A 27124-nucleotide genomic window follows, 5' to 3' on the forward strand; every position below is an offset into this window, starting at 1 on the left:
CGTGGCATTCATCCATTAAAAAAAACTAGAGGCAGTATTTGCTTTATGGTTCGTAATGACACTCTGCCACTACGCCTATAAAAAAAAAACAAAAAACAATGTTTGCTATAATTTGCAGTTTTATTTGTATAAAATCAACATGAACTTAATAAATAATACATTCAATAATTTTATAATTTTAAATTATAAATTTAACTACACAAATAAAAACATTTAAAATATTTCATCTAAACGTTAGCGGTAAAAAGGTCTACTCAAACACGCGTAGTTATATTTTTTAAATTGTTATGGAGGTAAAGTTGAAAAATATTCATTCTGTTTTATTGGATTTATGGTGCGTTGTTGATTTTTTGACTTTAATATGAGTTCCGACGACATAATGAAATTAATATTAATTGTAATCGTAGGTGTTGGAATTGGCAGCGTAAGCAGAATTGATTTTAATAACTTGCTGCCTCTGCCGCCAAGTCAAAGACGAAGTATGTATATGGTTGCTTATGGCAATTTTATTATTTGAGAAACTAAGAAAAATGGCTTACAGTTTATTAGAAACAGTTTTGAGGCATATTTTAAATGAATGTAACTACAAACTCGTCAACACTGTGGAAATTATACTTATTTACTCCATGCATAAAGCAACGATGTATGTGAAACATGATATCAACATGAAAGACTATGTAAACTTATGTGACGAAAACGACAGTCAGACGGATACAAGGCGAAAAAATCAAAGATACATAAAAATATACGGGTAGTAAAAATACACGACTCGTGTAAAACATACGCGTGATAATGATATAGGTACGTGTTGGTTATATTTTGGGTGTAGTTTACTTTTAGTTTTTTCTGTAAATAAAACTTGGGTTTCGTGGATTTTTTATTTTATTTATTTCATTGCATGTTTGAGAAAAGCACTATACATACCTCGGCGGGAAATGGGGTTGCCCGCGCTCAGACCTATGCGGCCTCGCTTCGCTCGGCCGTCTATATGTCTTCGGCCGGCAACCCCTTTCGTCCCGGCCTCTGTAGTAATGTACTATTTTGCCCACAAGAGTGGCAATAACACATTTCAATGCAAGTGTGGAAAGTATGTTATTATTTACAAGTCCCGAGATGTCTTTTATGAGCCGTAAGCGAATAAAAGACACGGGACAAGTAAATAATAACACTTTGACACGTACATTGAACGACGTTTTTTAATACATTTGCGAAAAAATCACAATAAAACAAATATTGGTAACATGAGTATTACACTTACATTTACGAATTTTCCCTTGAACTTGAATGATGTTGTATAGGTATTATCTATTATTCAGCACTATAAACTACGTTCAGCGTTGATTTACATTGCCTAAATTAATCACAATAACTCATTTAATACAATAACACTCTTACAGTTGCAATTTAAGATAATTATTTTGATACAACTAAATTTCAAGTGAAAATGGCGGGCGCCGGTTTTACTTTATAATTTTTCATTTTTTCTGTTAACGACAAACGCCAACGTGGCAATGATATAGTTCCATTCAGCCAAATAATAATAAAGTTTTTTAGTGAAATATCGTATTTTATAACGTTTTATTTATATAATTAACAAATAAATATTTACTTTATATCGTGTAACAATACTTTTTGTACGTAATAAATGTGCAATGGCAAAATAAAAATATATAAAGTTTATGAATATCCCAACTCTTTGCTGTGGACGTATCGAATACGGTCAGTATTAAATTTAAAAAGCTCGAAAAGTAAAAAGCACTAGTTCGCAAAAAACAACTTTGCGAACGCTAAACAGCTACGTAATAGTACATTATTGTCGAGGTTCGGAAGTAGCTACTTGCAGGCTGAGGATTCGTTTTAAACGGACGACCTTGGGAGTCCGTTTAATTGAAAGCCAGCAAGTAGCCTTCCAGCCGAGTCATATATAGTGCTTTTCTCAAAAATGGTGCAAGAAATATAAATATCATAGAAATATTTTACAAAAGCAACTTTCTTAAGTATATATTTTCACAGAAAAAAGTAGAAACAATTGAAAAAATTAGCTTTGCCGCCTTTTTATTTTTTTAATAAAAAAATAGAAGTGTATTTTTCTGCCGAAAATACGCCAACCTATTTGAGACAGCTAAATAGTCGCGGTACTAATCATCTGTTTGGCTGTTTAATGGGCCTGTGCCTTCATTTGATATGGCCATTTCAACTTTTAAAAAGTTTGGAACTCGACAAATAATGGAATTTGTATGCAACATTGCAGTCCCAAAATCGAGACTGCAATGTTTTTAACTTTTTAATAATTTTTGACTGACCATAAACTACGCGCTTCGCAACCTATTTTTTAAACGGCAAAGTCGATTTTGCCGTCCATTTTTGAGAAAAGTAGTATTTTGAGCTGTTTCCTCATGTTGGCTGATGGGAGTGATGGGATATATTTTTAAGGATAACACAGAATAAATAATAGTACCTACTGTAAGTAATAATTTTGAATGATCAATAGGTACTTAATCTAATATTTTCCTCCCGTTGGTATGGTGATAAATTTTGTGTTTCGCTCGGTAGCAATGTTTGTTTAACGGTAACCGACATACTTGAAACCCTTGCAACGCTCATGATTTCACTTTTTCCATTTTGGAATCTTTCGCTTGTTTATATTAGCACGAGGGGTCAAACAGTAACTTTACCCCCTAGTAAAATCAATAGCCTATTTATACACAGTGGACAATACAAAATTTATATTCCTTTCCTATTCCCTTTTATTCTATTTAGACATCATCGCTTACATATCAGCAGAGGCTGATACTATGTAAAAAGATTGAGCAGTGACTAATACCTACTCATAGTACTCATTAAAAATACATCATAACAATATCTGATATTAGGCACAATACTACCTTTTACCTCTAGGTATACATCTTCCCTTCGCAATTGTCATTGAACTTAAACTTCACGATCATTTGGATGATAAATACCTACTTACATAAAGTATAGTTATTGTAAAAAAAATACCTAGTTATATCTAATGCGCATTTAAATACTCATCTACAAACATGGAAGTGCGTACCTACCGTACCGGTCTAAGTTACGTAGCCTACGTAGGAAATTGCAAAAATTTGGATCTTTGGTAATTATTGACCAAATCTCATTGACTTTTGGTTTTAAAGCGGAAATGTGGTGACAATATGACGTCAACAAACTCTGATCACAAAAAGGTGCGATTAGTAAAATTATTAGTTAACATACGTCTGTTTATTCCTAAACCTCTTTACAGACACACCTCCTAATTTATTTGCAAAGATTGTGTTTACTGCGAGCCTGTTTTTTTTTATAACTTGACATCAAGATTCTTAAAAACTATGTGTGAACGGCGACCACAAAATAGTGGTCAAGTTTCGTAAACGGTGCGTGCTCTTTAAGCGGTTTGAATCGACCCTCGCAGGCGCACCTCGAGCTGGTTGTCGTTAAGCTAAACATCACTGTTGCGTTCGCGCAGACTCTTTGAGCGCTCGCATTCTATCGCTAACTCCGCGCCGGCGCCTACCTACAAACTGCTTAACAAATCGTGAAATGAACGTGGTATTGTGAAAATAAAAAGTGAATTAGTAAATTGAACTTAGATAGTTATTTGACAACGAAATGGCTATTTTAACTTTTGAAAAGATTACGGGTGAGTCTTCATTATTTTTTTTATTACTGTTTATGTTGTTTAGTTTCACTCTTTTTACATTACCGGTATTTTTGTTTAGCTCCAACAAATACATGCCCTAGTTTATATCTCTTGTAAAACTTAAAAAAAATTAAAAACTACATTTGCGCGTCTCTAATCTAAGTGTTTCCAAACTTTTCTAAACTTTTTTACTTCTAAACTCAATAGTTAAAAATCGTTTAAAAAAATAAGAAGGATACCTAAGTATAAAAGTAGGTAAGTTAGTAAAGGGCTTCAAGAATCCCTTGGGCTACTATTTTATGTATTATATTATCGTCGTTGTTGTTATGCGCCGTTAAAATCCAATTGTATTTCTAAAAATGCGTGAAAATGGATTTGCAAGATTTGCTGCACTTTATGAACGGGTAAAGCTGAATAAAAGTTTATTCAACCGTTCATAGAGCTACAAGTGGGACAAAACATAAAGTAAATAAAATATATAAAAAAAACCGGCCAAGTGCGGACTCGCGTTCCAAGGGTTCCGTACATTAAGTTCGACTCACGCTTGACTGCACATTTCTAATAGGTTTTCCTGGCATCTAAGTAAAGAACTATCTTGTGTAATTTTTTCAAATTTTTTGATCCAGTAGTTTCGGAGATAAAGGGGGGGGGGGGGGTCATTCTTTGGCTATTTTCTTAAATAACTTCTAACCTATATATTTTAAAATTATAAAAAAAATATATTTGCAATTTACAAAATGAGCTTAGCTTAGCTTCTATCTTTCATTAGACACATAACACGATATAGCTTGAAAAACTTTATTTTTTAATTTTCTGGTTAACCCCCCAAAAGTGGCCCCCATGTTTAAAATTCATTTATTTACGTTATATGTCCGTCTTTGGGTCACTAATTTATATATGTGTACCAAATTTCAACTTAATTGGTCCAGTAGTTTCCGAGAAAATAGGCTGTGACGCTTATGACAGACGGACAGACAGAAGCACGAGTGATCCTATAAGTGTTCCGTTTTTTTCCTTTTGAGGTACGGAACCCTAAAAACACACTTGATTTCATTTGAGGTTATAGAAGCACTAGAAATAAATAACAAACAGGTTATCTGTCTTAATACCTACAATACAAAACTCGCCCGGGATATAAACAAGCTTGAAAAATTTCCGCCATCTGTTTTCCTTCGGCAATGTATCACATTCGAAATCACGAAGATAATTTTGCGTTTTTAGGGTTCCGTAATTTAAAATGAAAAAAAAAAAAACAGATCCTTATTAGAATCACTAGTGTGTCTGTCTGTCTGCCAGATTTGGTCCAAAACTACTGGACCGATTGAGTTGAAATTTTTGGTACACATATGTAAGTTGGTGACCCAAAGACAGACTAGTAACATTAATGAATGAATTTTAACCTGGCGGTCATTTTTGAGAGGCTAGAAAAAGAAAACAATAATTTGCAAACTATATCCTGTGACATATCAATTATTGTTATATTATAATTTTAACTTTAAGTTTGGTAATATTCAAGCTAATTAATAAATAATAGGCGAAACTACTAGACCTAAATTTTTTAAAATAATACAGAAAATAGATCATTATCATTACCCATAGATTACAGAAAAATCTATAAGAAAAGAAAGGACAAGCGTGGGTCGACCTCAAAAAAAAAATGAATAATGTGTGATTACGGAGCCCTAGGGCGTGAGTTCGACTCGCACTTGGCCGTTGTTTTATTTGAGTTCCTTTGTTTGTAAAATATATGATCTGAACAAAAAAAAACTTTTGTGCAATTTGTGCGTTTGCCGTAAATATACTTAATTAGGTACTATCAATAATTTTATTTTTACTACCTACTACATAGGTTATACTCATATTATTTGCATCGCTCCAAAATTTTACACATATTTCAATGTGTAAGTACATTAGTTGTTAGGCTTTCTCATTTTGTTAGGTACAGTAAAGGGCCATAAAGTTTGCACATCGGAATTTCGGCTTCGTAGAGCGTTGTCTCTTTCATTCTCGTTGCCTCCAATATTCTCTTTCTAAATACCGATGTGCAAACTTTATGGCCCTTTACTTGTACATACCTACATACATAGTTCGTGGCAACGTATCGTTTATATAATCTGCTTTTTTCCCTTTTCCCCGCCCTAAATCCGGGTAATTATAAGAAAACATTGAAAGTACCTACCTATTCTTTTAATAGATTTTACACAGTTCAGTTTTAGCCCAGTAAATTATATACGGTTTTGTCTGGTTATAGACCACATTTTGGACAAGTAAGCGCCGATTTTTTACTTTTCAAATAATAATAAATCTTGTTATTAGAACGTATTATTAACGACATTTTAGCCAACAATCAGGAAAAAGTGAAATCGAACAATGTTGACCCAGGGCCACAAAATAAACAAATTTATGGTGGGGGTGATGGATGTCCTAAGTTGCTGTTTGACATAAGAATGTAAAAATTATTTTCAAATACTATATAAAAGTTTCTCATATGAAATTCTCATACAAACAAATAAGGGTTTTGAATATCATTTCACACATGTACATTCGTAACCGCCTGTGTAAATTTCAACTTCCTGTCGTTCATGTCGTGTGTGTACATATGTTGATTAGCCAGTCAATCAGTTAGGGCATATTATTTTATGTACTTTTAGGTATATACATTAATATGTTTACCTTCACTAATGAAGTGTTGTTTATGTTAGTGTTAAGAAAAAGGATTCGATAAACATAAATCTGAATTAATTTGTGACTTTATTGTTGTTTCATTACAATCATTAGGTACTTTATGTAATGATGAATGAAAATACATAAAATGAATACGACGTATAGAATAATTAAATATATGGATTACATTTACCTAAGTATGTTATTTTCTATGAAGCAAAACATAAATTACAAAAAAAACTGGTCATATAAGGAATGACAATCACATACAAAGTATCGCATTTCAAATGATTTATTAACCTTGTACCTACCTAGAAAAATAAAGCGGTCGTAAATAAGATAAAAACTAGGCAGTTAGTAAATTCCTTGTCCTCAAAGGTTCCTGGTTGGATAGATATAGATAGATTTTCTTCGAAGCACTTCATTATCGATGCCATAAGTCATTGATCGGACAGTTATATAATAATAAAACCATAGCTTTCACATTAAGGTTTAAAGCACTCTAAGGGCCTTTTCACATTATCCGACACTATAGAGCGTTTTTTTAGTCACCTGCAATAATTTACGGAGTAAATATATAGGTCACACTGAGCAACTTTTACCATGGTACCGCCCCCGAAATCGCAAAAAAATTTGGCCTTTTCATACATTTTGGCCTGATGTTACTTTATTTTGTAGGAGAGAGTAAATTATTTTCACGATTTCCGGGTTGGTCCCATAGTAAAAGTTGCTACTTAAATATTATTTATATTTTATATATTCAGTTATTCAACCCGTAAATTATTGCAGGTGATTAAAAAAATATCCCGTATATCGGTATCGGAGTTGAGAGCCGAAGTCTCAAATAGTTACCTATCATTATTACGTGCTTCCGATATTGTTGGCTTGGCTCGTTATCTTAACGAGCATATATGATAGGACACAAATATTACCGTCTGACAACTGATCACAAGCTTGTATAGGCCGTTAAAGAGCAACCTAGGTAAATTAAATAGTGCATACATAACTTCGTACATTTTATGAGTCCCGTAATACTCGTAGTCCTGATAGAGCGGAGTTCCGAGCGGAGCGGAGACGCCGCTATTCTATTGGATAAATATTTAAGGAGTCACAAGAAAAAAGACAGAAGTCGAAAGAAAAAGCCGCTTCTATACAATCGTATTTACGCTCTCATTTTAAAACGACATGCTTAAATTGTATCAAACTTGGCATGAATTAAGTAACATAACATATTATGTACCTACCTATCTAAGTTTTGTATCTATGTAAAACTTCTACTCGCTCTAATATTACTACAATTAGGAACAAAAACTAGTAAGTAGGTACTTACCCACCATATAGGTATGAATGAATGTTGAGTACTTTAATATTCATATAAAATTTCGTGTTATTTTAGAATGTCGTTTAAAAATGAGAGTGTAACTCCGATTATAATGGCGGTTCATGTGACTCTTAATGTGGAAGTGCTCTTAGGTCCACATAGAAATTAGTATAGTTAAAGAAATATTATTTGCACCGATTAATGTTATCGCTAATGGCTCTTTTAGAGTAGGGTAATAAAACAATTAGCACCCTGTTTTGCTTAAAGTATACTGTGCTAAACAATCTTGATTCCAGCTACTTTTCTACATTTTAATTTCTAAGTATTCCTAGTGTTCCAACGTTGGTTAAAAAAATCCTATTGTTAAAAAAAATAAAACATACCTACATATGTACCTATATGTAAAGATTTGTGTCGGAAAAATACATTTACTTACCTAATAACGTGTCGCTATTATCCTAGAAACACAAAGTATCATAACTAGTTATTTCCACTATATGGATGGGGTGTGCGGCAAAGCACATTACATCTCTTTTGACTTCGTCTGATTACCAGTCGTTCGTCACTGATTAACAGTCCGCCGGACGGTATCGGTCTGTCAGTTGTTCGGAACTGTCAAAATTTTGTTCTAACTGACAGGCCGATACCGTCCGGCGGACTGTTAATCAGTGGGCCCCTTAAAGATAAAGTCATATGACCAATCGGTGCAAATTATATTTCGTCGACTATATCCCGATGTCACTGCCCTGCTCGCCGTAACTGCATTTAACGAACGGGTTTGCATGTAACGAGTTCTACACATCGTTATTTTTAGAAACACCACTTGCATACAGCCTTTGTTAATGTAAAAGAGAAAATACATTATATATGGTTAAATCCGGGTAAATTTCCTTAACGATAATGAGGTAACATGCAGGCAAAATTTCTGAGAACGCCTGACCACTCTCTCCAAACAGATAAATTACGGTAAACGAATGTTAATGGTAAATAAATTACTTAAATTCGGTTAACACGGATTATCAGTTGTTTGTTTTGGTGTAAGTATTGAAAGTAAATAAGGTTTTATTTAATCAGTAATTAGGTATTCGAAATTGTTCACTTAAGTTTATTAGATACCTCGTGTTACCTCATAGTAACTGCAAACAATAAGAATTTAAACTGTCAATTGACAGTTTTAATACAGGCGAGTATTGTACATATTTAAGGTCATCAAAAAACAGAGTAAACATCGTAGTTAGCGACGTGACATCATCTTACTTACCTACATATCATCAGTCATCACTCATCACCTATTGTGCAGATATTTTGTACAGAAGGTGGTAGTGCTAATGCCATTGGAAATTTATTCTGGAAGCAGTTCGCTTGGTTTGCTCTGGCTTTCACTTCGGCAGTACTTTATGCGGAATATTCCAGAACCAAGTTCAAGCGCAGGCTTACGTAAATATTGCGCTATACTATACCTGTACGGTTACCATCAGTTTGTCACTGACATAAACGCCGTCGAGAACGTAATTTACTTTCTATACATCTCGCTCGCACTCGCATATTAGTGCAAACGGGATGTATAGAAAGTAAATTACGTTCTCGACGGCGTTTATGTCAGTGACAAACTTATGGTAACCGTACTGATCAGCAGACCGAATACCCGACAATCGACATAAACCTTAGAACGTAGCCGTACCCGGCACTGGCACTAACAATCAACCGTGTAAATAGAAATAAACATACGTAGCTCTTGAAATTATTAGGTTCATAAATATCTAGTTAAGGATTCTCCTAATATAGCACCTGTTTATTTAAGTTATTTAGTTACCTACCTTATGCTCCTACTCCATGTTAGAAAACAAGCATTTGCCTGAGTGGGATTATGTATTTTATGGATTTAGCTAAACGACGGCTAAGCTACTAGCTTCTGAATAATTAACATCCATTAAAAAGGGACAGGTTTTCATGTTATGTATGTCATCATCAACTTCCTAGCGTTTGTCCCGTACTGTGACGGGGCCCGCTTTCCTACTTTTCTCCTTCCACTTCGCTCTATCCTGGACATCGTTTTCCGCTAACCCACAGGCGTTTAAATCTTTGGAAAGTTATTTAAGTAGTTTATTTTATAATTGTTTTCTGAATACTTTTATGCAAAAGTTGGAATACTAAATGGTTTCATTTGTCAGACCCAATAATAGACGAGACGCAATCGGTATGTAGGTATAAGGTAGGTACATCATTTTTAAAGCGATTTAAATTTAATTTAATATATACCTACTGTGTTATAAATATTAAAATGAAACAAAGAAATTACTAAATTAGAATAACGATGATTAATAAAGTAAATTAATAAATTAGATTAATATTAGTACCTATGACTCACGTCACTTTAGAAAGGGCTGTAGTATGGAACGAGGAAGTTCTAGAAAGAGTAGTAGAATTGACTGAAAATTGACGATTAAAAATCAGCCTTAAGTTGTTTTACTTCAAATAATTTTCCCTCGTAAACACTTTTTATTAAACGTTCGTCATTTTTCACCTAACGCTATCTGGATATGTCATAACATAACATTAAATGAATGGTGTTGTGAGTTTCGAGTTCTAAGCCGGTGCTTGAACGTCAACAGTTTTGCCACTGTGGTCTCCCATGTTATCAAATACTGGCCAATGTTGACGGTTTGTAAGAACCGCTGACGATAAAAGAATTTCCCTCGAATAACGAACGTGATTTTATTGGATTCTTATCCGTTTCGATACGATAGAGTTATGTTATGTGTGGTTAACATCGATACGCTTTAAGTACTTATGTACTAGTAGGTAGGTACTACTCAGTTATGCTCGAATAGGATTACAATACAAACATAGCTAAATAAATATTTCCGCTGACAATACAAATGACACTTGTTAACTTGTCATCCACATAATTAGTATTTGTTTGGGTTTATTTGAGAGATTTACTTTACCTACAGTAATTTTATAAGTCTCTACAAACTCTCTAGAGAAGTTAGACCCCAAGACCAAGGGTTTGGTCACTTTTCAGTACTTTGGAGGACAATTTCTCCCAATAGGTTGAGTTAGGGCATCTAAAAAAAATACGTGTCTGTTATTTTAGACTATTCTATAACATATATAATTTAAAAATAAACTAAATCGGAGACGGACAGTTGGGTAGGTTTCCTTGTAAGAAGGGGTTGCTAGCTGGTATTTCCTCTTAAGGTCATTAGGGTGCCAATCGTTGTTTTGGCCAATCACTTTAACAGACAAAAATTACAAATTAAATAAATAGATATTTATGAATTACGGTACGCTATTTATTACAAAAGTGGCTTCCGTATTCGAAGACTTCGTACATTGACCTGTCACTTGATGCAAGTTCCTCTATCACTTGGTCAAGGACGTTGTTGAGCGAATAAATAATATAGCAACATTATTGTGCGCGGCCTGCGCGGGCGATATGCGTTTTGCAGTGGGCCTGCCGATCGCATTTCAGCGATGAGCAGGTAATTTGCCTTATCCAGGAATTCCAGAACAAACTACCTCAATAATTCTTCAAGCTTTTAGCATATATTTGCTACATATCTTACTTTATTTACAGAAAATATCTGGGACACCGAGCTTTGCTCGGAAAATATATAAAAACTCAAAAATGCGCGTTTTCCTAGAGATAAGACCTAGCTAGATCGATTTTTCGCCCCCGAAAACCGTATAGCAACTTTCAAATCGTTAGAGCCGTTTCCGAGATTCCCGAAATATATATATATATATATATATATATATATATACCGTGTTTTTTTTGATTTCCGTTAATTTCAAGGGTGCATTCCTGAGCTTAAATCAAGTAACTTTCTCAAAGACACCGATGTTCTAATTAAGTCCATTTCGGAGATGGGGCTATTCATAAATTACGTCATTTCAAATTAGGGGGGGGGGTCTGGACATCGGATGACGGTAGCATGAAGTAGGACGAAATGGGGTCATTTGAAGCATGATTTTTGGATGATTATAGGGGGGGGGGGGGTCAAAAATCGTCAAAAATCGATGACGTAATTTATGGACAGCCCCGATAATCCATAATTTATTTTTTTCCTATAAGGCCTCTACAAGCGTGTACACTTGCCTTAGGACCGGCTTACATATTGATTAGTGTTTAGAATGAGTTCATACATTTGCTACTAAACTTAAGTACAATCTCGGTCGATTGATGTACGAAATGACATTGATATGTCACAGATTTCAATTGTTTGGTTGAGTTAAATGTAATGCCCGTGTTACAACAACGCTATATGCTACATTTAATTACTTTTTAAACAAAAAAAAAACAAAAAAGAAAATAAAAAATTTTTTTTTTTTTAAATTAACTATGCCATTTAGTTCTTATAAACGTACTTAACTATACCCCGAAGTTAACGGAATTCAATAAAAACACGGTGTATATATACACCGTGTTTTTTTTGATTTCCGTTAATTTCAAGGGTGCATTCCTGAGCTTAAATCAAGTAACTTTCTCAAAGACACCGATGTTCTAATTAAGTCCATTTCGGAGATAATCCATAATTTATTTTTTTCCTATAAGGCCTCTACAAGCGTGTACACTTGCCTTAGGACCGGCTTACATATTGATTAGTGTTTAGAATGAGTTCATACATTTGCTACTAAACTTAAGTACAATCTCGGTCGATTGATGTACGAAATGACATTGATATGTCACAGATTTCAATTGTTTGGTTGAGTTAAATGTAATGCCCGTGTTACAACAACGCTATATGCTACATTTAATTACTTTTTAAACAAAAAAAAAACAAAAAACAAAATAAAAAATATTTTTTTTTTTAAATTAACTATGCCATTTAGTTCTTATAAACGTACTTAACTATACCCCGAAGTTAGCGGAATTCAATAAAAACACGGTGTATATATTATAAATAAACAAATAAACAAGAATTGCTCGTTTAAAGGTATAAGATAAGTATTATTTAAGTACTCACTCTAAGATTTGCATTTGCAGATCAGTGGTAGCTGTTTAACCTACCAATGCGATCATTCCTAGGTAGGCGGCCGGAGCTTCCGGCGCATCGTTTTCTATGGAAGGCATCACGTGATCACCTGTCATGTCATAGAAAAGTAAGCGCCGGTAGCTCCGGCCCGGACACGGCCCGGACTAACGTGAGTCATCCTTAATTTGTTAGAATATACCTATTGTACCTTTTATTTACTTTTTTTGCCAATTTATTTATAGAAAGACAATTTTAAATTAATTATGATGATGGAACTTCTTCATACTTTCCTAACATTCAATATCAACTCGGTAGATGTCCAGTCCAGGATAATTATGATGTTTTCCTTCATATACCCGTGAGCTATCTTCCAATTTTAGGGTCAATAAATACGAGAAGAAGATCGGATACTTACTCTAAAAAAGGCGGTTAGTAAAATAATGACATGAATATAATAGGCAAGTAGGTATAAGAAGTTAAAAACTGGAACTATATTAAATATGACGTGTGCCCATTTAAACGGTACTGGTAGTAAAGCGACCATGTCTAGGATGCGCGTGGATCTAGTTTCAAACAAGAACAAGTTTCAAATCCGGTAAGGTCTCTCATATTTTGTGTGAGGATTCCGTCCGCGTCCGAATTTTTTGCTAACTGCTAAAAATGTAGATGGCAGATAGGTAAAGTAAGGATGTTCATAACATTGACGTTGATATCACAAAAAATCACGCCTACGGCTGCTAAGTTACATGATAAAATACTCCCAAATGAGTGCGAGTGGTATATTTGGGAGGTATTATGTACTAAATCACTAGAGTAGGTAGGTACATTTAATACGTTAGAGGTCACACAATACCCGTGACATTGAACTGGTGCGATTTGTTACACTGAATGCTTCCAGGTAACGTAACGGAAACTCACATTATAGCCACCACACAATACACTATCAATGAAAACGGAATAATGATGTTTTATTTGGTCTGAAACTGCTTTCTAATAGCTTACCAACAGCCACACAAAGTAAGTATTTGTAATTTAATGCTCTAATATTTATTTTCATATAATCAAGTCGTTATTATTATATTCGAACGAGCGAGCGAAGCGAACGAAGTTCTTACATTCGACTTGGGACACGCGGCTGGCTAGGGGCACGTCCCGGCATTTCGATGTTTTTAAGCTGACCTATCAAAGGATAGTTTGATACTCAAGAACTTAAGTAAATTTGTTCTAATTTAAATGAAATTGGGTAAACGTGTAGTTGAGGGCTTTATATTTTAGTCATTAAATTATGAGCAGGCTCGATCAAGGGGTTATTGAGCTAGAAGAGCTTAGAAGGCTAAAAAGCTATTTGTGAGGGGTCTTGCTATTCTGGTCATCTTTTTGCAAGAAAGTATGGTCGAGTTTGGTATCAAATGAAAGTGCTCGGCTTGCACTTTTATAATATCGTTTTTAAATTTACCATTTTGAAAGAATTAGCAAGATAAAAATAAACATAATATAGGTATTTGACATATTTGACAGGAAATATTTCGGCTTACCACAGATACAGTATCAGTATCAGTTAAGGGCTCTACAGACCTTGTAATATATCCACGCGATTTTTGATCCATTGCAGCCTATAGTGGGACATAAAATAGTAGAAATTAAATAAAAAGGAACTCTAAAATTTCCATACTATAGTCGGTCAAACAAGTTTGTCAGTAGAAAAAGATACTTATTCAAATTTTCTATGGGACGATAACCCTTCGCGCCTACATTTTTTAGCCGCTTTTTTAGGGTTCCGTACCCAAAGGGTAAAACGGGACCCTATTACTAAGACTCCGCTGTCCGTCCGTCCGTCCGTCTGTCACCAGGCTGTATCTCATGAACCGTGATAGCTAGACAGTTGAAGTTTTCACAGATGATGTATTTCTGTTGCCGCTATAACAACAATTTAGTATTTGTTGTTATAGCGGCAACAGAATAAAATAAAGATTTAAGTGGGGCTCCCATACAACAAACGTGATTTTTGACTGAAGTTAAGCAACGTCGGACGGGGTCAGTACTTGGATGGGTAACCGTTTTTATAGATAATGGTACGGAACCCTTCGTTTGCGAGTCCAACTCGCACTTGGCCGGTTTTTCTACTGACGGAAATGGCTTGACAGACTATATAAATTGTTGCCATGTGTAAGCATTTTACGTCAAAAATGTGACAGCGACGTAGAAAGTGGCGCCCTCATTTATTAACCGACTTCCAAATCTCAAAACGAGGAGAAGAGATTGTGATTTTTTTAATTGTTTTTTCCTCCATATCTCCGTCATTAGTGGACCGATTTAAAAAAAAAAATTTTTTTTGATTGTATGTATATGCATATAGATTGGTCCCGTTGGTGTTTTATCAACAAATCAAGTCTATACATTCAAAAAAAGTGACATTTGATGAAGTGGAACTGCTGATGATGATCAGAACGGAACTCTTCAACGACGCATAGTTCACGTTTGGCGATTTGTCCTCTTCGCTATGTTTGTTAAGCAAGTTAAGTTTTTAAGCCACATTTTTAAGCTCGAGGTCTGATGATGGTATCCATGAGGAATCGAGGGAACTCCTCAAATCTTAAAAGCATGCGTACAGAGATTTGTGTATTTTCATCAGAAAATCAAGAATTTACATAAAAAACTATCGCATTTGTTGAAGTGGAACTGCTGATGATGATCAGAACAGAACTTTTCAATGACTACACGTTTGGTGATTTCGAATTTCGATTTTGACGGAGCTGGCCCTGGAGCCAGACCTGACCCGGATCCGGGCTCTTATCTGGACCTGAACCCGGACCTGGACCCGGACTTGGACCTGGACTTGGACCTGGACCAAGACCTAGACCTGGACGTCGACCTGGACCTGGTCCAGGACCCGGAACTGGACCCGGACCTGGACTCGGACCCGGACTCGGACCTTGACCCGGAAAACCACTGATAAACTAACTAGCCCCTCCCGCTCAAACCCCCGTACACCGCACCGCACGCGCCGTTAAGTGGGTTAGGTTAGGTTTGAACTGCGATCCTCACAGAACCGCAAAAAAAGTGGGTTAGGTTAGGTTAGAACTGTGAGCCTTACAGAAACGAAATGCTACTAGAAAAGTGGTTTTGGTTAGGTTCGAACTGCAATCCTCACAGAACCGAACTGCTATCAGAGAAGTGGGTTCGTGAGGCTAAAACTGCGACCCTTACAGAAACGAAATAGTAGAAAAGTGGATGGTTTTACAGCCCTGACTAAACATGTAAACACATCGAATTTTACCTCAGTAGAATTAGATCTTGAGGGGGTGGTAATAGAAAAGTAAAAAGTACCTACAATCTATCTATCTTCTATCTATACATATAATCAACATAAAGCTGAAGAGGGTCGAAAGTCTGTACATGGAAGATATTTGAAAAAAAGTTGGCTGGGGATACTTAGAATTGATAACAGAACACGTTCCAACAGTTTTTAGAATTTTTGTCTGTTTATCTGTTTGTCTGTTTATTTGAACGCGCATCACGTGAAAACGGCTGAACGGATTTTGATGAAAACTTTACTAATCTGTCGAGAAAATCCCCGGCCAGGTTATAGGCTATAAAAATTCAACCCCTAAAAGGGGGGGTAGCCACAACACTCGATTGACTTAAGTTTGCCCCTGAATCGTATGGAGCTACTTAGGAAGGAGGGGCAAACTTTTTTCAAATATGTGCTAACACTATAGAGTACCCTGGTAAACTAACAGATGGCGCTGAATTTAATACGATGTGACATAAATAAGCCACCTAGGAAGGATTTTGCCAAATTAACTCTGAGTTTAGAAGACCCCTCTTCTAAAATTTCAATCAATCGTACGGATATCAACAAATTTAATTGAATAATTGTGTTGATTTAATAATACAACAAAATTAAACGACAGTAAATTAATTGCCCCTCATTGCACAGTGCCATCTTTTGGGGAGCTGAGTAAACATTAAGTAACCAAGAAAACTAAAAATGAGTTTACATAGTTACGTAGTGGTAAAATAAACACACATCAACACGCGTATAATTGCATAAAATTATTTAAAATTATTTATTTTCTCCGTCATGAATTATACCTAATCGTAATTATATCGCATTCATATCAAATCCATATTCATACGTATCGCCTCCTTAAGCACTTAATAATAGCCACGAAGGTGGGTACTTTAAAAAAAAAACAATGACCTCTGTCATTTGCAGTGCCGGATTAAGCACCTTTTAAGCCAAATACGCACTTGCTTAGGGCACCATGTCTAGGGGGCACCAAAAATTATCGAAAAATTTACGCGTTCGCTTCGCTCGCGTTTTCAATAACAGTGACATTCGGGTGGCGACTGCAGCAGCATTAGGTACTCTGTTGCAACGTTACTGCTGCGGCGCTGTCAATTTTCGTGATAAAATGATGTGACTGATTTCCATTCTCAGCTGAAATGCATCAATGAACGTCAATCAATTTACCAAAAAAATTTAATGTAATCTTGATGACCCTAGGGAGAGGGGGCACCATGGTCTAGAAATACTTAGGGCATCAAAATATCTTAATCCGGCACTGGTCGTTTGCGGAGTCAAACGATTTGGGACTCGCATTTTATACGCATTACTATGCCTTCCCGAAAAAAATCGAATCATTCGCAAAAGTTTCGCAACGCATTGAGGTTACAAGGGACACGTGGTCTTCCTCAGGAGTCTGAAGAAGACCACGGTAAGTGGCGCTCTAGCCAGGCGCTTCGCTTTCGCTCGCGCGCGTATACCTTACTAGCTGTGTCGTCCGATATACACTTACTACTCTGTCGTTTAAATCCTTAGAGAATATAATAAACGGAGACGCCATGTCTATAATTTTCGGTACAAAATAGTCTGGCGTTTTTTGCGGGAGAGGGGCACACTAAATGTGTACCTACGTAACGTAAACATAGCCATGTCAGATAAACGTCGGTTGACCATTGGCCGCCTATTTTCGACAGAGGGGAACGCCTGTTAATGACCACTCCGTTTGGTTATATTGTCTAAGTTTAAATCACGTGTAAAATTTGAATAAGGGCGAATAAAACTATTGATTTTGGAGTGTAGTTTTATTTAGTGGTACCTAATTGTAAAATATTTTATCTGGACTTCAGTCCTCTAGCATATCCATATGTCAACTTTACTTCAAGTTCCGCCTCCAGGGGAGAGGGAGAGAAATTAGGATTAGAAATTAGCCGCTTACTGACAAAGACCGAATTACACGCGGGCGGAGCCGCGGGCACAGGTAGTAAGAAATATATTTTTAAAGACATGTAAGTAGGTACACCTGACAGTCAACCTAACGGCACAGTCATTGCTCCTTTATATGTTCTGGTTAATTGGTTATACTTATACAATAAACAATACATCCATAAACATATACAACATAACAACAAATAGGGATGTAAGCTAAAATAAGCTAAAACTTCAAAAAATATGTGACGTTCCACGGGAAAAGGTACCTTATGAGGGTTTCTAGTTTCGGAGATATGAAATGTTTTGTAAAGAGGTGAAAAAATGCTCAATTTTTATTTATTGTGTGATCTGAAACCTTAATGCGTAACGTTTGTTTACCTGTTTTTATTTTTGTTATAAGTTAGTTATAAGCCTAGTAATGTCGTCTCAGAGTTTAGTAGAAAAGGTACCTTATGGAAAAAAGATTGAAAATTCCCAAAAAAACTAGTCAATACGGGAAAAGAAGTTTGGTAGAGAACTGTATTAGCATTCTGCAAAACTAATTTGATAATTTCAGTTCTGGTTGGGGCGCCTCGCAAATATTATAACCGTACATCGACCGACATCAAAAATCCAAGTAGCCTGCTATTATACCAAAGTTACTATCGTCAAGTCTTTCTTAACTAGAATAATCTTCATATGGTTTGGTCGCATGCAGTAAATCAGCCATTGGTTGGTGCTGAAAAATGCCAATATCCGACGCATTACCTTATGGAATATCTGAGGTCATTGAACCTCAATGGTCTTATCTTCAATAGCAACCGAAATATATTATTGATAGGAAATAGACGATTTATACCATCTTAACCCCAAAATATTATTAGTTTATCCTAACTGTTCCATCATCATCATGCCTCATCATGTAACTTAATCACAGGGTACCTTTTCATTACATACAAATTATTGGTCTTTTTTAAGATTATTATGACGAAGAACTAATTAAATTTGGGGCAGTTTAATGTAAATTAATATTTTCTATTCATAAAAGATAAACTGTAATATGATTGATATTTTGTAGTGATGTATTATTAGATTTATTTCCATAAGGTACCTTTTCGTAAATGTATGGAGCAAATACTGTTATTGTTATGTAAGTTTAAAGTGGCATAAGGGGTTTAATATAGTATTTAGTTGCGGTTTTAGGATTTATTTCATTTGAATGACAGAATTTCTTTCATATGTGCTCAGAAAAATTGATTGTGTGTCACATTAAAAGTAAAAATATTCAATTTTGTGATTTTATATGAAAAAGTCAGAAAATACATTTTCACCTCTAAATCGGTATTGTTTTTTGCTTAAACTGTCTGTCAGTGTCGTTTTCTAATAGATAACCTACCATATATACCTACTTGGATATGTGTGGGTAGTGGAATAAAGATCAGTCTTACAACCAGCTTACGTGTGTCATTTATTCCTCCGTCACAATACATATTTTACATGGCGCAGTCGATTAAATCTACGTGAAATCGGAATTATAGCGCACTAAATTACGGTCCGTATCCGGTGTAATAAAGAAATTGAGTGTGAAGTGCCCAAAATAAGTGTATTTCCTATGAGAAAATAAACTAACCTATGAACAATGGAAGCTGTGTTACAACCACCCGCGCCGTTTCTATTTGAGAACAATATTTCAAGTGTTACTTCGGGAAATTTGAGTAAGGCGTGGCAAAACTGGAAAAATGCGTTTAACATATATTGTGAGGCATGCGAACTTCATAAAAAAGACGAAAAGGTGAAAACTAACATTCTTTTGCACGTCATCGGACCCAAATGCAGAGAGGTTTATCAGCAGTTTTCGGTGAAACCAACAACCTTGCAGGCCCTTTTAAAAGAATTTGACGATTTCTTTTTACCTAAAACTAACACGACAGTAGAGAGGCATAGGTTTTTCACGCGGGAACAGAAATCGCAAGAATCAGCGGAACAATATGTTTTTGAACTCAATAAAATGGCTGCCAAGTGTGGATTCAAAGACTTGTGTGATGACCTTGTAAAAGATCGTTTGATTTGTGGGATACGAAATACGACTTTGCGTGAACGTTTATTAAGGGAGCCTGATTTAAAACTTAGCTCTGCGTTGGATATTTGCCGTTTAGTGGAGATGTCGCAGGTGCAAGCCAGTACTATAAAACCAGAATCGGAGACACATCATGTTCATGAATTGAGTACAAATTGTGGTACAAGTAGTAATGGTAGACATGAAGACGTTGAGGAAGCGGTAAACTGGGTAAACAATTCGTATTGTCGTTGTGGAGCTCGTGCGGCGAGGGGTGCGCCCCCCGCAGCCGCCGCCCCCGGCTCCTGGGAGCCGCGCGGGCGCCGCCGGCGCGGTCGCGGACGAGGAAGAGGTCGTCGCGCTCCTGCTGCAGTCCCCGTACAGGCGGACAGGGATCCAAGGCCTGGACCTAGTAACGTCTCGACTCATAATTCGCGATCACATCAAGTGTGTTCGAGATGTGGTAGTAATCACGCGTATAATAAGTGTCCGGCATACGGTGCGCGTTGTGACAGTTGCAATAGATATAATCACTATGCGAAGATGTGCCGGGTGTATGCTGTGGAGGGAGCCTCCAGTGATCAGGTAAAAAGACATAATAATAATACTTCGGGTACCGATTGGTCTGTTACACTTGCAATTAATGATCATTTAATACAATTTAATATTGATACTGGTGCCGGTGTAAATGTTTTACCTTTAGTCAGTTTGCGAAATATGAATATTTCAGTGCAACAGTTGACGCAAACGTCTATGAAATTACGAGGTTATTCGGGTGACGGTATCAAAGTAGTTGGTAAATGCTATCTGAAAACATGCTATAAGGGCAATAATTATATATTGAAGTTTATTGTTGCCGACGTTGATTCTCCCCCCGTACTAGGTCGCTATGCTAGTGAGGAACTAAATTTAGTGAAGCGCGTAATGTCGATAGAACCTAGTAACGAGCATGGCATATTGGCTGATTACGCTGACATATTTGAAGGAATAGGTTGTCTTCCTGGAGAGTACAGGATACGGTTAAATGATAGCGCGCGTCCAGTCATACATCCACCCCGAAAGTTACCCATCGCACTAAGAGAACATGTTAAAAGCAAATTGATAGAAATGGAGCAACAGAAAATAATTTCCAAGGTCGAAGGTCCAACAGACTGGGTGAATAGTATGACTCTGGCTAAAAAACCAAATGGTGATTTTCGTATATGCTTAGATCCGCAGGATTTAAATAAGGCCATAAAACGGGAACATTTTCGTTTGCCCACCCTAGATGAAATTACATCGAAATTATTAGGTGCAAAATGGTTCAGCACTTTAGATGCCAAGCAAGGGTTTTGGCAGGTGAAACTTAGCCCAGATTGCACTGACTTGTGCACTTTTAACACTGTTTTTGGCAGATATAAATTTTTACGGTTGCCATACGGAATATCCTCAGCTAGTGAGGTATTTCACAAAAAACTTTTAGAACAATTTGATGATTTAGAAGGCGTGTGTCAGTTCATCGATGATCTATTAATCTATGGAAAAACCAAAGAAGAACACGATGAACGATTGCGAAAAGTCTTGGACAGGTGTCGTAAAATAAATATAAAATTAAATAAAGATAAATGTAAAATTGGCCTAAAACAAATAAAATACCTAGGTCACAAGATAAGTGAACATGGGGTTTCGCCCGACGATTCGCATGTAGTAGCTGTACGAAATATGCCAGAGCCGAAAAATGTTAAGGACCTAGAAAGATTTCTTGGCTTAATTACATACGTAGGTAGTTTTGTGCCAAATTTGTCTGAAAAGACACATTTGCTACGCCAACTCTTAAAAAAAGATGTGGAGTGGCATTGGCATGAAAAACATCAGCAAAGCTTTGACTTGCTAAAACAGTGCCTTATAAATCCGCCCGTACTTCAATATTACTCACTGGATATACCCATAACGGTTTCAGTTGATGCGAGCAAAAATGGTCTTGGGGTTTGTATTTTACAAAATAATTTGCCAGTATGCTATGCGTCTAAATCGCTTAACAAGACCGAACAAGCGTATGCACAAATAGAAAAAGAATTATACGCTTGTGTGTACGCGTGCGAGAAATTTTATGCTTATCTATATGGACGTTCCGATATTACAATTGAAACAGACCATAAGCCCCTAATTTCTATAATAAATAAACCCATAGGTTGCGTACCACCTAGATTACAAAGAATGCTAATGAGGTTGCAGCCGTATACATTTAAACTTGTTTATAAACCTGGTAAATACCTATACATAGCGGATACCTTATCTCGGGCGTGTGATAACAATACGGGTGCTGACCTTGACACAGAGCCGCGCGATCATCTGGAAGCGCAAGCACAGGTGTGTGCGTTGACCGCATGCAACCCGCTCACAGATACACATTTTTTATTAATACAGAAATGCACGCGCGAAGATAACGAACTACAAGAACTGATGAAAACGATAAAAAAGGGATGGCCTATTGATAAAAAACAAGTTGATTTAAATATTCGTAGTTATTGGGACGTAAGAGATGAGTTGACTTTGTCTTATGGATTAATTTGGAAAGGCACTCGCATAGTAATACCTACTTGTATGCGGTCTGAAATGTTAAAGAAAATACATTTAAATCACTTAGGCGTTGAGAAGAGCAAGTTAAGGGCTAGAGAAACGATTTACTGGCCTAACATAAATTCGCAGATTGCCGATATGATTTCACATTGTCAGGCTTGTTTATCCTATAGGAGGTCGAATTGTAAAGAGACGATGATTCCGCACGAAGTACCAAACAACCCGTGGTATAAAGTTGCGGCAGACATTTTCCATTATAATGGTGAGTCATATTTATTAGTGGTGGACTACTATAGCAAATTTATTGAAGTTGTCAAAATTAAGTCTTTAACATCAGAAAAAATTATTGGTCATTTGAAAACGATATTTAGAAGGCAAGGTATACCGGTTATATTTATATCTGATAATGGGCCAGAATTTCGTTCTGAACTTTTTGAGCATTTTTCAAGTGATTGGAAGTTCCAACATATTACATCATCTCCAAGATACGCTCAGTCGAATGGACTTGTGGAACGAAGCATACAAACGGTAAAAAACATATTAAGAAAAACGACTTACACTAACTCGGACTTCAATCTCGCACTTCTCGAATTTTTGAATACACCTATAAGTAATGACATACCTTCACCTGCAGAACTTCTATATAAAAGAAAACTTCGTAGCATAGTACCATGTGCGTCTACCCTGTCTAAATCTAAATCTCAGCAAAATATTGTAAAAAAGTTGCAAGACAGGCAGATAACTCAAAAACATTATTATGATAAACATGCTCATGATCTTCCATCGTTAAAAATAGGCCAAAAAGTAAAAGCTCTCATAAATAAAGAGTGGAAAAGTGGGACTATAGAAAAAATAGTCGGAATAAGATCCTACCTAATTCGTTTGGAAACCGGAAGTGAGGTAGTTAGGAATCGTAGGCACGTGATTGCCGATTCTGAACGACGCAACAATAATATTCAAAACCAATCCCAATCATACGATGATATTGTCATCCCGAACAACCAGATTAATTTAAATTCTAGCTTATCTAACAATCCGTGTAACCAAAACAACAACTTATACATTACTCGTTACGGCAGGACAGTGAGACCACCTGATCGCTGGGGTTACACCGACACGCACCGAGGGAACTGAGACTTATACCTACCTAGAGATAATACTCCATATATTTGGTTTATGAATAGCGAATATATGATGTAATAGCTATATGTAATACTTAATAATAATTACTTATAAACTGATTTTGCAAGTATTGTCCGTTTAGGTTAGTTAATGAACTAGGAATTATTCCTAATTATTATAGTTATCAATAGGTATTGTCTAGCATAATGCGCTCTGAATACTTGCAATAAAATAAAGTTAATGTACAGGGTAATATAACATAAAATAATTGTATAATTACATCAATACACCTATATTGTTTAGCACAGCAAGTAAGTATATACGAATAAGAGATACTGAATAATTGTAATGAATGTTAAACATAAATAGAAATTTAATAACAATGTAATAACTATAACCTGAAATAAATGTCATGTACCTACATATACTAAGAAATAGTGACCAAGAAATAATAAATAAATACATATAATACCTAGTGTATTGAAATGTTTTCTGAAAATAATTTAATTTGTTCTTATACTTCTAATAATGTAATAAAGCTACGGTAAAAGTAGTACACTTATAATCAATAATAAAGTATATAGGTTACTGCATTGTAAAATAATCAGCATGTATAATTTTGTAATAAAAATTGCATGTAATTACACAAAATATCTAAGAAATCCTTTCATGGATTTAGCATGTCAGTTATTATTTATTTTCTTTTTTTTATTTTTATAAAAAGGGATATGTCATATATACCTACTTGGATATGTGTGGGTAGTGGAATAAAGATCAGTCTTACAACCAGCTTACGTGTGTCATTTATTCCTCCGTCACAATACATATTTTACAATAAAATTTAAATCTTGAGAGCTCATTGCAATCAATCGTGAAAATTAAATAAAACTTTATTTTCAAGAGATTGGTTAGTATACACATAAATCAGTCGATATCAAATGTAAAAGTTTCTATTTGCATTACAGAAAAAGTCGCAATATTTTTTTAATCTCAGATATATAAGGTATTATTATTTGTAGTCAACTATGTAACTTACTTCAGGAACATAGTTTTTTAGGCGGCTAAACTTAAAACTTCTCTATCGTAAAGTTGCTCATTTCACAACATTATTTTCAAAAAATCATATCTCTGTAACTACGCAACCTAGAAGGTTGATCTTTTGTGTTATCGATAGCTTATTTATTGTAGATTACTGGGGTATGCATAACTCCATACCCGCCATAAGGTACCTTTGACCGTGGGACGTCACAATATTATGAAAATGTATGCCGAAGCGGCGGTGAAAACACAAAGAAAACGAATTTTAGTTAAAATAAGAGTAAGTATAGGTACCGCGCTCTCGTTTTGGAAACAGAACAAAATTATCAACTAATACGTACCTAGGTATTACTATTATTAATTCATCATCATCATCATCATCATCATCATATCAGCCAGAGGACGTCCACTGCTGGACATAGGCCTCCCCCAAAGAGTGCCACAATGACCGGTCTTGCGCCACCCGCATCCAGCGGACTCCTGCGACCTTAACCAGGTCGTCAGTCCACCTTGTGGGGGGTGTAATTCGAAATTACTTCGTTCAAAAGGTTTAAAGGTAAACAGTATTTTTATAAAGAGCTTTAGCACGTGCACGTTTTGAACAAAAGAATAAATGTACTATTGGAAATACCTAATGCTTTGTATGATTAGCCTATCACATTTTTGCGTTTAAAATTATATAAGGAACAATTGAATAAAGAGATATTATACCTACATATAGGTAGGTATGTCACATTGTTATAAAACTTATAAATGAGGACTCCATGATTCATAACAATGGTAGCTATCCAATTCATGAAAACTAGACTAAAAGAACATGCGGTTGATATATAGGTAGGTCCATATATACAGAAAATACGATAGCAAATAATTATGCACTAGGTACATCTGTAATGTCGTCACGTTGCCTGTGTAGGTACCTGTTAGAAAGTTACACTTTTGTGGTTTTGCGTCAAGGCGCCTTGTGGTTTTAAATTTTAAACGCTTAAGTATAGTGCTTAAGATTGTTACTTACGATCAGTTTGGACTGAATCTGTATTTTATTAACCCCCGACGCAAAATGACGGTGCCGCTGTGTGTGTACTTGCTCTTGAACTTGATCGCAAAAGAAACGAGCCGTGGCCGTGCGGTGGAGTGTTGTATTCTAATAGCTTACCGATGGCATCATCTCAAGCACTAGTATAAATCTGATCTCCGATTTCGTACCTGTACTCTTTTTACACATTTTTATTTAGCTTCACTGCGTATATTTGTATATATGTATAAATGTGTGCTTCGTAAATTAGTACCATTTCACGAGGGTGTCCTTCTGAATCCCTAACAACGTTTGTCCTAAAGTCACTTGCCCTAACTTGTTTGTCCTAATGGGCACATGCCCTAACGATCAATTGTCATAACGATTATTTTCCATAATGTAATGGTTAGCCTAAGACTCATTTGTCCTAAGCATTTGTACCATAACTATCAAGATCCCTAATGTTTTTTACCATATTCTTCGAAATCCCTAACAATGTTTGTCATAAAATAATATGCTCTAACTGTTTTGACCTAATGGCTTTTGCCCTAATTATCAATTGTCATAACAGTTACTTTTCCTATTGATCAATTATCATAACAATTACTTTCCATAATGAATGGTAACGAACTGTTGCCACAAAAGTGGGTTAGGTTAGGTTAGAACTGTGACCCTCGCAAAATCTAACTGCTGCCACAAAAGTGGGTTAGGTTAGGTTAGAACTGCGACCATTGTAAAAACGAACTGCTGTTAAAACTAGGTTAGGTTAAAAATACGATCCTTGCGAAAACGAACTGCTGCCACAAAAGTGGGTTAGGTTAGGTTAGAACTGTGATCCTCGCAAAAACGAACTGCTGCCACAAAAGTGGGTTAGGTTAGGTTAGAACTGCGACCATTGTAAAAACGAAACGAAATAGGGAAATCAAAATTAGGGCATACGAGTGTTAGGTCAAGCAACGATAGGCTAAGTAAAATTAGGTAACATGATGGTTAGGATATATAAGCGCTGGTAGCCTAGCGGTAAGAGCGTGCGACTTTCAATCCGGAGGTCGCGGGTTCGAACCCCGGCTCGGACCAATGAGTTTTTCGGAACTTATGTACGAAATGTCATTTGATATTTGCCAGTCGCTTTTCGGTGAAGGAAAACATCGTGAGGAAACCGGACTAATCCCAATAAGGCCTAGTTTCCCCTCTGGGTTGGAAGGTCAGATGGCAGTCGCTTTCGTAAAAACTAGTGCCTACGTCAAATCATGGGATTAGTTGTCAAGCGGACCCCAGGCTCCCATGAGCCGTGGCAAAATGCCGGGATAACGCGAGGAAGAAGGAAGGATGGTTAGGATATATAATTTTTAGGCCTAACAATAATTAGGCAAAAAAAGAATTATGCTACATAACATTAGGATAAATACTCAATATGGAAAGTGACATTAGGGAAAAACATATTAGGACAAAAAAAATCGGCCATTCGATAATAGGGAAACCAAAATTAGGGTATACGAGTGTTAGGACAACTGA

General features: G+C 35.9%; 2 protein-coding genes across 2 annotated transcripts in view; both read left to right on the forward strand.

Annotated features, from left to right (window-relative positions):
• The first annotated feature begins 3458 nt into the window (after positions 1–3458).
• Positions 3459–27124, forward strand: part of LOC134797586 (uncharacterized transporter slc-17.2-like) — a 41764-nt gene continuing 18098 nt past the window's right edge. Inside the window, exon 1 of the mRNA XM_063769871.1 lies at positions 3459–3658. Within this exon, the coding sequence (XP_063625941.1) occupies positions 3628–3658 (31 nt within the window). The 5' untranslated portion in view covers positions 3459–3627. The remainder of the gene's footprint in view (positions 3659–27124) is intronic.
• On the forward strand, positions 19292–23568 carry LOC134797333 (uncharacterized). Its single transcript, XM_063769555.1, has 3 exons — positions 19292–20097; positions 20135–20322; positions 23514–23568. Exons 1-3 carry the CDS (start codon positions 19459–19461, stop codon positions 23566–23568), a joined length of 882 nt encoding a protein of 293 aa, XP_063625625.1. The 5' UTR covers positions 19292–19458.

Source organism: Cydia splendana, chromosome 15, assembly GCF_910591565.1.
Source record: "Cydia splendana chromosome 15, ilCydSple1.2, whole genome shotgun sequence".
Taxonomy (NCBI): domain Eukaryota; kingdom Metazoa; phylum Arthropoda; class Insecta; order Lepidoptera; family Tortricidae; genus Cydia; species Cydia splendana.